Source organism: Hylobates moloch, unplaced genomic scaffold (genome assembly GCF_009828535.3).
Source record: "Hylobates moloch isolate HMO894 unplaced genomic scaffold, HMol_V3 SCAFFOLD_18, whole genome shotgun sequence".
In the NCBI taxonomy this organism is placed as follows: Eukaryota; Metazoa; Chordata; class Mammalia; order Primates; family Hylobatidae; genus Hylobates; species Hylobates moloch.
This window is the reverse complement of record NW_026652293.1, coordinates 73412448-73424613: the sequence shown is the minus strand read 5'-3', so window position 1 is coordinate 73424613 and position 12166 is coordinate 73412448. Positions and strand designations below refer to the sequence as shown.

The 12166-nt window shown below is 39.2% G+C and overlaps 1 protein-coding gene across 1 annotated transcript in view; it reads left to right on the top strand.

The window, feature by feature from the left end:
• The window catches only part of RGS7 (regulator of G protein signaling 7), a 581272-nt gene that overhangs the window by 478030 nt on the left and 91076 nt on the right, over positions 1-12166 (top strand). Inside the window, exon 7 of the mRNA XM_058430506.1 lies at positions 11710-11966. Within this exon, the coding sequence (XP_058286489.1) occupies positions 11710-11966 (257 nt within the window). The remainder of the gene's footprint in view (positions 1-11709; positions 11967-12166) is intronic.

Here is a 12166-nt window from a genome sequence, read left to right as displayed (position 1 = left end):
AACTTTTCATTCTTATAAGTGCATTGCTAATGTCTAAATCTTTAAATGAATGCTAGATTTTAAAGTACTCTATTAACATTAAATTTAAAATACCTTTATTTGAAGAATTATTTTGAAAACCCTGTTTTTTTTTATTATTATACTTTAAGTTCTAGGGTACATGTGCACAACGTGCAGGTTTGTTTCATATGTATACATGTGCCATGTTGGTTTGCTGCACCCATTAACTCGTCATTTACATTAGGTATTTCTCCTAATACTATCCCTTCCCTAGCCCCCCACCCCACAACAGGCCCCCGTGTGTAATGTTCCCCTCCCTGTGTCCAAGTGTTCTCATTGTTCAATTCCCATCTATGAGTGAGAACATGCGGTGTTTGGTTTTCTGACCTTGTGATAGTTTGCACAGAATGATGATTTCCAGCTTCATCCATGTCCCTACAAAGAACATTAACTCATCCGTTTTTATGGCTGCATCGTATTCCGTGAAAACCCTGTTTTTAAGGAACATAATTATCTTTTTCTTTAGCATGAAAATAAGAATAATTGTAGTATGTGTTTTTTTAATCCAAAAATGACTGTGGTTCTAAATATATGTCTATTCAGCATAAATATAATTACAAAATATATTTGAGTCTTGGGGTTGATGTTACAAGTAACAATTGACTAAGTATACACCTTACTTTCCAGAAGTTTACCAAAATTTTTCCCTCTCTCTTCCTGCAAAGTATAAAAAAAAAAGCAAAACCAGAGGAAAAGGAATTATTAGAACAGAGTGGAAATTAGAATGGTACCACACACTACTCATTTGAAAAATTAACATTTTTCTGGAATCAATAAAATTTAGCCAAATGGAAGGGACGTGGTGGTGTCAGACTTTCTCGAGAAATTAGCATTGGGTGGAATTCTGACCAACCCCGGTAGGAATTCCCCATATTGATGCATGAGGGCTGGAAATAAGTGGGTCCTGGGGGTGCAGAAAGGCTTTCCCCATCTTGGAGCAAGATTTCTTAGGCATGAGTGTGGCACCAGAGGAGAAAGCTTTGTCCGTGACCTCAGTTTATAGAGCAGCACAGGCTCTCTCAGACATTGGGGAGCAAGCTCGAGGGTGGAGGGGAAATACTGGGAGGAGAGCAATGCAGTGGCCTTGTAGGTAGGATTGTTGCAGTGGCTGGTCAACAGCTGTAATGGGAAACCCAAGATTAATAGCATTAGTCTCTATTTCAACTTCACCAGTGTAGCAGCCTCACTTACAAATGAGCAAGCAAACTCCAAAGACCAGAAATAAGAGTTACTTAAAGTAGGGCCAGGAGCGATGGCCCACGCCTGTAATCCTAGCACTTTGGGAGGCCAGAGCAGGAGAACTGCTCGAGCCCAGGAGTTCAAGATCAGCCTGGGCAATATGGGGAGTCCCCATCTCTATAAAAAAAAGTTTTAAAATTAGCCAGGCATGGTGGCATGTGCCTGTGAGTCTCAGCTATTTAGGACGCTGAGGCAGGAGGATTACTTAAGCCCAGGAGGTCAAGGCTGCAGTGAACAATGGTTGTACCACTGCACTCCAGTCTGGGTGACAGAGGGAGGCCCTGTCTCAAATAAAATAATAAAATAAGATAGGAAGTGCCCAATTTTGGAGCATCTGAGATTTGATAAAATAATTTCAGCAAATGTGGACTTTTTTAAAAAACCACTGTTCCAAGACAAAATTTTCAGCCTTAATTTTCCAAGACACCAACTTTCTCTGCATGCCCTGCAGAATCTAAATAATTGTGATAAAAATATTTTCTGAATGGAATGTGAATGCTATAATTATTTTTTAAAACTATGACAGAGTTTATGATAAATTCTAGTAATTAAAAAAGTTGGAAAGACTGGAGGGAGTGAAGATATGCTAATTTCTCCATCATTTATGGAGGGAAGCAATAATAAGCAGTGTACAATTTCTGAGATTAAAATTCAAGAAATACATATTTAAGCATTTGTACAAAGATATGAGAATGGCCACTAATGGAACGGTAACAAATTTTGTCACTTTCCAGTTATAAAAGTAGGAATTAAAGAAAACTCACTCCATCTAACAAAAGGTAGAAAACAAAAGAAATACCATCAGAGAGAGGGCGAGTGATGAAGACTTGAGAAAAGGAATACAAACAACTTTCAAACAAAACTCATTCAAAAATGAGTGGGGATTTTTAAATTCATCTGTAAAAAGAACAAGTGTCTTTAGATTAGATCCTAAATAAAATCTACAAATATCTTTCCAGAGGAAAGAGAAGTAAAACACACTGACTTATTTAAAATAAATGGTGAGGCAAAGATATACCAGGCAAATACATGTAGAAAATAAAATTTGAACTTGCAATATTGGTCAAGTAAAAAATAATCCAAGGTAAAAAGTATTAAATTGAGCCACATTAGTGAAGGGGACAATCTATTCATAGACATTTTTGAAATTAAAATGTGTGATGTGAAAACTGTTGGAGATACAAGAAAACAGACACAGAAATCTACTGATTTAACGCACCTCTCTCAAGCCAGATTGGCAAAAATTCAAGTCTGGAATGAAGGTAGGAATATTTGTACATTACTGGACATTTGTACATTACTGGACAAGTATTACGGGACAATTTTGGCAGTGTCATAAAATTCAAACTGTGCCTATCGCCACAACCCCTTGATACCATTTCTAGGAATATATGCTTAGAGAAACTTTCACTGGATCATTCTTTGTAATAGAAAAAGGAAAAAAGAAAAAGAAAAAAAAGTGTGTATTTAGTAAAAGGGATATGACTAATCAATATGAGCTACATTCATAAGATAAACTACAGCAGTTAAAGGAAATGAGCTACATCTATTGAAAACAGCCTGGGTAAATCTCAGTAATGTTATTTTAAGTGAAAAAAAGCAGATTGCAGACTATGTACTGTTGATCCTCTGTGTGCTTGTGTGTGTGTGTGTGTGTGTGTGTGTGTGTGTGTGCGTGTGTGTGTGTATACACCAAATCAATATTCTCTTAAGTATGCTGAATGTTGTCTGCATTGTTTAGTAAACTTTTCCCCCAAAACCTGGGGAAAAAACATATTTCCTCATATATACCTAACATTAGTTTTTATCTCTAATGTACTAATGGGCCTTAAGTCTAATTTAAAAATGTTAAATATCCCAATAGAAAAATCAGCAAATTATAGTTAATTAGTTAATTAACCAAAGCAAAAAAAAAAGAAAGAAAAAAGAAAAGAAAAGAAAACACAAAACCTCGAATGACCAGTAGGCAAATATTTTCACTCCCCAACTATGTTTTGAGCATCACTATGTGCCAGGTACTCTTCTAGCCATGCGGACTGGTTGGTAAACAGAATAGGCAAACCTCTGCCCTGGTGGAGGTGACATTCTGGTGGGTCGGTGGAGGGAAGAAGAATAAGGGGAGAAAAACTAAGAAGTTAACTACATAAATGAATGCGTAAGTTGTACATTAGGAGATGAAAAGTTGTGTGGAGAAAAACTGGGAAAGGGGCTGGGTGGAGAAGGGGGAAGGTATTCTGGAGAGAATTCAGTTCATCTCTGGGGTAGGGCTCTCCAGAGACGGAAAGGAGAGAAGACATAGGGGACATCTGGTATGAGGCCCAGGCAGGGTGGAAGGTGAATAGGAGATAAGATATGCTCATGTCTAAACTTTCTGAAATTTGGTTATAAAGATCACAAGTCTTGAAAGGTGCATGGGCCCTGACTCAGCAATAACCCTTTCAGGAAACTGGCAATTTCAAAAACAAATAAAGATATGTACATAAAGACACATATACATACATGTGTATATGTTCACACAACTGTTAGCATATAATAGCAAAATGATAGCTATCACCCAAATGTCCAATAATAAGAACTCATTTAAATAAATTACATTACATCTGAGCACTGGATTACCATGAAATAATTTTTAAAAAAATATTATAGACCAGCACTTATTGATATGAAAAGTTAGCCACAACAGACTATTAAAGAAAAAAGTTTATAATACAGCATGTGTGGTACAGTTTTGAGCACACTTAAAATAAATACATGCATATAGATTTTGTATATAAATAGATATTCATATGTGTATTAGCAGATGTATATATAAAAGAAAAAATCAAGACTATATAGCAAATAATGACAGAAATGGTATTATAATGATTTTTTACTTTATATATTTTTTCTGTATGTATTTTACTTTATATATTTATATAAATACTTTACATACAAATATATAAATACTTTATACATATATATTTACTGTGTATATTTTACTTTGTATATTTTTCTGGACTTTTTACAATAAGGAGGAATTAAGGATTTTACAAATCAAGTTATTTCAGCTTTTTAGGTAGAACAATTTGTACACATCATTTTGAAATCATTCAAAATCTAGTATCTTGTTGAACAGGTATTCATGATTTTCCTGCAATTGCCTTTGTGTTTCCGTATTTAATACAGTGGATTCTTGGCCCTCTAGCTTTCCCGTTATTCCCTTGGGTAATACTCCTAGAAAAGCAAGTCCTAGAATTATGGCCATGAATTTTTTGGGGGTATTTTGGAAACAAAGTCTCATTCAACTATTGCCCAGGCTGGAGTGCAGTGGCCTGATCTCAGCTCACTGCAACCTCTGCCTCCTGGGTTTAAGCAATTCTCCTGTTTCAGCCTCCCAAGGAGCTGGGATTACAGGTGTGCACCACCAAGCCCAGCTAATTTTTTGTATTTTAGTAGAGATTGGGTTTCACCATGTTACCCAGGCTGGTCTTAAACTCCTGAGCTCAAGCAATCTGCCTGCCTCAGCTCCCAAAATGCTAGGATTACAGGTGTGAGCCACTACACCCAGCCTATGGCCATGAATGTTTTAAGGCTTTATTACTCACTCTCACATCCTTTCCAAGGAGACTTTTCCCTGTTTATTTGCCCACCAGCAGCTCTCTTTCACTCTTCTTTTGCCAGAATGGATCATTCCCCTTTAAATTCTCTGCTGTTTTGCTGAGTGGAAAATGGTTTCTGTAATAGGATGTTAACATGGAAACCCAGCCAAAGTGTTAAGTGGGTCAAGATCAGGTGTAAAGGGGCTGTGTTCCACTGACATACATGATCCTAGTAATTGCTTTCTGCTCACATCAAGGGTCTAAGGGCAAGGCATTGTCTTGAAGACCGATTCTGTAATCCATAGGATGTTGGGAGCCACTGCTTCCACCAGCCCTGAGTGGATGGAGCCAGGGGTGACTGCCCCTTATCTCACTCCTGATAAGAGACTTCACGGGGCTGCTGAGAGTGCTTGATGAGAGTCCCGCACCCCTGGGGAACACAATAGGCCACAGACTTGTAGGCCATGGGATTCTGAAGGGCAAGAGGGGGGCTGTCTAGCTATGGGTGGAAGAGTTGAAAGGGAGGTGGCTCTGTTCTGCAGCCTTCTTTTTAGGGAAAAAATAAAATGTGTGAATGTTTCTCTTAGGCATCATCTAAACCCTGTGTGAGACAGTCCTGTCCTACATGGCAGACTGGAGGGGCAAACAGCATCATAGAGAGAGGCTAAAGATACCATAAAAATCATAAGGAGCTTTAAACTTTTGCCAAGTCTAGAGAGTGGCAAGCTAGATCACCGTGGTGGTATCAGTGAAGCAGGAAGATGATTAAGTCAATTAAATAATGAGCAAAAAACCTAAATAGACATTTTTCAAAAGAAGACCTACAAATGGCCAACAGGTATTTGAAAAGGTGGTCCCCGTCACTAATCATCAGGGAAATGCAAATCAGAACCACAGTGAGATATTGCCTCACACTTGTAAGAATGGCTTTGATCTAAAAGATGAAAGGTAACAAGCGTTGGGGAGAATGTGGAGAAAAGAGAACCTGATACACTGTTGCTGGTGGGAATGTAAATTAGTACGGCCATTATGGAAAACTGTACAGAAGTTCCTCAAATAATGAACCTAGAACTACCATAGGATCCAGCAATTCCAATTCTGGGGATCTACCCAAAGAAAATAAAATCAGTATTTTGAAGTGATAGCTGAACTTCCATGTTCATTACAACATTATTCACAATAGCCAAGATATGGAATCAACCTCAGTGTCCAGCAACAGGCGAATGGATAAAGAAAATGTGGGATAGATACACAATGAAATACTACTCAGCCTTTAAAAATACAAAAAATCCTGTATTTGCAGCAACATGATGCCCCTGGAGGACAATATGTTAAGTGAAATAAGGCAGGCACTGAAAGACAGATACTGCATGATGTCACTCGTGTGGAATCTGAAACAAGTTTATCTCATAGAAGCAGAGAGTAGAATGGTGATTACCAAGGGCTGGGGGCGGTGGGGACAGATGTTGGTTATAGGGTGCAAAGTTTCAGTTAGAGGACTAAGTTCTGGAAGACTGTTGTGTAATGGGATGATGATAGGTACCATTAATACTTGAAAATTGCCAAGAGAGTAGTTTTTTTTTGTTTTTTGTTTTTTTGAGACGGAGTTTCACTCTTGTCACCCAGGCTGGAGTGCAATGGTGGGATCTCGGCTCACTGCAACCCCCGCCTCCCCGGTTCAAGCAATTCTCCTGCCTCAGCCTCCCGAGTAGCTGAGATTACAGGCACCCGCCATGACACCCAGCTAAATTTTGGTATTTTTAGTAGAGATAGGGTTTCACTATATTAGCCAGGCTGGTCTCGAGCTCCTGAGCTCAAGTGATCCGCCCGCCTTGGGCTCCCAAACTGCTGGGATTACAAGCATGAGCCACTGCGCCCGGCTGAGAGTAGATTTTCAAAGTTCTCATCACAAAAAGTGGTAAGAATGTGAAGTGATGGAAATGTTAATTAGCTTGATTTAGTCATAGCAAAGCATATAACCTATATAAAAACATCACATAGCACAACATAAATATATGCAATTTTTCATTTATCAACTAAAACATTTAAAAAATTTTTAATGTTAAAATAATAAAGGAAAGCTCCTCTGAAGCACATATTTATTTTTGTTACATACCAGATTTAATTTTTTATCTCAGCAATAAAATTCAAAATCTCCATCAAATATAATAAAGTTCTATTCCAATGAAAAATATAATGAAAATGTCAGTCTTCCCCTTTCCTCTCTTACACTCCAGCCCCAGGAGGATCAGAGGTCTCGGTTCATGGTTCTTGGTGAGAGTCACAAAAGGGAGTTGGGGAGGGGAGAAAGAAGCCACTCACACTTCTCACCCACAATTTGCATGATTATTTGATCATTACTTGAGATGAACGTTCTCATTAATAACCTGGTACCCTTTTGTTTTGTTTTGTTTATAAACAGCAAACGTTTATTTCTCATGATGCTGGAGGTTGAGAAGTCCAGGATTAAAGTGCCAACTGATTTGATGTCTGGGGAGGGCCCACTTTCTGGTTCATAGACGGCACCGTCTTGCTGTGTCCCCACATGGTAGAAGGGTGAACCAGCACCTTCGAGTCTATTAATAAGAGCACTAATCTCATTAAGGAAGGTTCCATCCTCATGACCCAATCACCTCTCAAATAACTTGGGACTCTTTGAATTACTCAAGCATGAGAAGGAATATTGTACAAACTGCCTGACTGTTTAAAATTCAGGAACAAGGGAAGAATTAGCCACAAACTAAACATTAAAAGAGAAAAAAAAAAAAAAAAGAATAGCACGACAATGTAAGTTAATTTGCATTACCTGGGTTGTAAGTTGGGTAATTTAAAAATATTTATTGGACTTTTGTAGTTCTAGTCTTGGTGAATGACATATTCCTACTCTTTCCACATTTTGATACTGGGGTCTTAGTGATTTTCTCGCTGACCTGTGTGATGTGCCTTCATACCTTTGTCATGGGCATCAGTGTTGTCTAAGGGACCGCTCCAGCTTCTCTAGAGCTTTATAAAATTAAAGGGGAAGACCTGACGTCAGCACTCATTTTCTATTCCATTTCTACTCAAAGATGTGATCCAGAAATTTTGACTTTTCCATCTAAGTCCTAAGTTGCATTTGGGCAAAATCTATGCATTGTCTATGCAGCTTGTTTAGACAGAGTAGCACTTCGGGCCTGCCCAAACTCTCTCCCACTTAGTGGCATAGCCTCCTATTAAATTACTTATTTGACCTCCCAAGTCTTGCAAATTGTCTCCTGATGATCTCCCAGAAAACTACTGCAGGGAGATGTATTTAAACTTGGTATTGAAATTACATCTTTAATAATAGAAAATATTTTAAATAGAACCCCAAAAATGGCATCATTGGTTGATATTTTCAATATTTTGTCACAGCAGGAAATATTCAGGGTTATGTTATAAAAGATTCACTCTTTTGGATCTGGGCCTTGGTCTATACGTAGCACTATATAGAGCACGTTCAGTGCCAAAATAATTAGGATGGGCACAAAAGCACCTTGCCGTAGCTGTAGTTTTTTTGTTTGTTTGTTTGTTTTTGTTTTTGTTTAGACGGAGTCTTGCTCTGTCACCCGGGCTGGAGTGCAGTGGCATGATCTTGGCTCACTGCAACCTCTGTCTCCCGGGTTCAAGCGATTCTCCTGCCTCAGCTTCCCCAGTAGCTGGGACTACAGGCACCCGCCACCATGCTTGGCTAATTTTTTTTGTAATTTTAGTAGAGACGAGGTTTCAGCATCTTGGCCACACTAGTCTTGAACTCTTGACCTCGTGATCCACCCATCTTGGCCTCCCAACCTGCCGGGATTACAGGCATGAGCCAGTGCGCCCGGCCTGAGCTATAGTTTTGACTATGCATAAGTGCATTCATTTTGTCAATCTTCAATGAATTGGGAAATTTCCTGAATTGGAATCCTCTTTGATCTACTTGGACCTTCTGCCTCATCCACATCTTGACCAATGCTGGTACTCTCTGCTAATAAAGAATAAAAAGTATTATCTGTACCTGTCAACGTACAGCAACTGTGTCTGGACTAGACTAATGAGGTCTGGGCCTATCCAGTCAAGAGCATATTTGCTGTATCTTCAACAGTTACCAGATTATTCTCTACACTGCTAACTCAGACTTGTACCTTTTGCCTCTTGCTTTCTTATTTTATTTTATTTTATTTATTTATTTTTTTGAGACGGAGTCTCTCTCTGTTGCCCAGGCTGGAGTGCAGTGGCGCAATCTCGGCTCACTGCAAGCTCCGCCTCCCGGGTTCACGCCATTCTCCTGCCTAGCCTCTCCGAGTAGCTGGGACTACAGGCGCCCGCCACCACGCCCGGCTAATTTTTTTTTTGTATTTTTTTTAGTAGAGACGGGGTTTCACCGTGGTCTCGATCTCCTGACCTCGTGATCCACCCGCCTCGGCCTCCCAAAGTGCTGGGATTACAAGCGTGAGCCACCGCGCCCGGCCCTTATTTTATTTTTTTAAGAGACAGAGTCTTGCTCTGTTGCCCAGTCTGGAGTGCAGTGGTGCAATCATAGCTCACTGCAGCCTCGAACTACTGATCTCAAATGATCCTCCTTCCTCAGCCTCCCAAGTGTAGCTAAGACCACAGAAATAAGCCACCATGCCCTGCTTCCTGTCTTTCTTTATACCAAAGAATCAAGTAGACATTTAGGGAGATTTTATCACTGAAGTTGATTTGACCTCGAAATAGCTCCTTCTGAAGATACCCTATTCGTTCATTTATTAATTCACTCATTCAACAAATATTTATGATACCAATATTTTATGCCTGGCACTGTCTGCCCGCACCTTCATTTTGTTCCCTAGAGAATTAAAGAAAAATCACATCATAGGACACCTGTATTACAAGATACATAATGTCTTTGTGAGCAGTCATGTAAAAAATAAAATCATCCCACTCTTGCTTTAATGCATTAGGGTACCTAATGGTGAGAAACATTTCCCCAAAGGGAGCTGATTTTGCAAATAATAAAGATTAGATGGGCAGAACCAATAAAGCAAGGAGAAGCTGATGCAGGAGGACACAGGAGGTATGACTGATGGAGGGCATAGCTGGGGCTTGAAATTTCATTAGAGGTAATTCCGCAGGAAAGCTGAAATTATTCAATTAGATATTTAAGAAGATTTGATCTTTCTCTCATGAAGAGACACCCTCGGGTATTTCACTTACGCTTCAATTTCTTTTACAACTGCTTAGAACATTTTAGATATTTTATTCAAGTCACAGTGGCCTCTATAGTAAGAGATCCTTCGGGAGTGAGCATCAGTTATGACGAATTAGGAAGTGAACACATCATGTCACTTTTGTTTATGAAGTCTGACTTTTAAAAATTACTAATATTAGAACAATGAAATTATTATGGTAGATTGTACAAAGATGTGTTCTAATACTATATACTGGGTTCTTAGCATTTGTAGGAAAGTCAGCATCATTCTGTGGTTGGCTCTCTCCTTCGTCTTGACTTTCATACGGGAAACCTTACAGAAATTGAGTAAATAGTATTCCTGTTTGCACCGGTCTCAAATTTTCTGTGTAGTGTGTTTCCTTAATGATACCAGCTGGACGTTGTTATCCAAAACTAGGGGTGGTACAGTGTAGTGCAAAGGTGATATTTCCAAGGCAACCTCACAGAGGTAGCCTTACAATAAGTAATATTTGACAGTCCTCATCCAATGCATTTACTCAGCATCTAGAACAGATACAATGGATCTTGAGTTTCATGAGACTCAAATATCATGCATATTTAGTGAAAAACAATGACAAAAATTTTCTGGCAATTGGGACTCTACCAGAGGGCTGTGAATGCCTTGAGTTTGTCAGGAGAGTCACTAGAATATCCTGAAATAATTGAAGAAATTTGCTCAATTGCAACACTGCTGTCACCACCTTCTCCTATAAATCACTGCCCAGATGGGCTTTCCATGGTAGCCCAGGCCATCGACTCCCCAGGAAAATGGAAATACTGTGGAAGGTAGGTAAGATGTTACACCCTTCTCCTAGTGACAAAACAATGGAAGATTGGCTCTTGTGAAATGAAGCCAAGAAGATGCCAAGAAGTCTTCAGTGTACATGAACAAATTGTTTCAGTTGACAGTAGAATCTGGACATCGTTGAGTGTGCCAATAATTCATAATTTCCTTTTTGCAAAATGATTTTATTTGGATATATAGATTTTTAAGTTCATTTGGTGACCCTTTTAGAAGGTTTTATTTTCTCCTCTTATTTGTTGAAGATGCTAAAAACTGTGATGACCATTTAATAAAAATTTTTAAATGATTATGTCTCATGCCTATAATCTCAGCACTTTGAGAGGCCGAGGTGGAAGGATCACTTGAGCCCAGGAATTCAAGACCAGCCTGGGCAACAAAGCGAGAAGCTTCTCTACAAATAATAATAATAATAATGATAAAATTAGCTAGACTTGGCGGCTCACGCCTATAGTCCCAGCTACTCGGGAGGCTGAGGTGAAAGGATCAACTGAGCCTAGGAGTGTGTGGCTGCAGTGAACAAGGATCTTACCACTACACTTGCTTCAGCCAGGGTGACAGAGTAAGACCATCTCTGAAAAAAAAAGTTACCAAGTTTCTTAGCATATTTATTTCATTAGGATACCATAAATACTATGATGCTTGAATTTTAGTAATAATGTTATTACATAATTATTTTTTGTCTAAGAAAATGATCAAAAATTACAACTTGGGAAAAAAGTGCAAGTCCCTTGATTTGTAATGTTGTACTTTTACTTATAGTGCCATGGTGTTGATAAGCAGGCAAGAAATGATTGATTTTTTTTTTTTTTCAGCCGTTTACCTCTGCAAGAGAACAATGCAAAACAAGGCACGACTGGAGCTCGCAGACTATGAGGCTGTAAGTACTAAGGACCTTCTGGCAAAGATAGTCATAGAATGCACAGCAGTAAGGCCCACAGTCTTTTCTGGGCAGGCTGTTAACTCTTCATTCATAGATCTTTTTCTTTTTTTTGAGATGGAGTTTCACTCTTGTCACCCAGGCTGGAGTGTCATGGCGCGATCTTGGCTCACTGCAACCTCTGCCTCCCAGGTTCAAGTGATTCTCCTGCTTCAGCCTCTGGAGTAGCTGGGATAATAGGCGTGCAGCACCACCACGCCCAGCTAATTTTTGTATTTTTAGTAGAGACTGGGTTTCATCATGTTGGCCAGGCTGGTCTTGAACTCCTGACCTCAGGTGATCTACCCGCCTCAGCCTCCTAAAGTGTTGGGATTACAGGCACGAGCCACCAC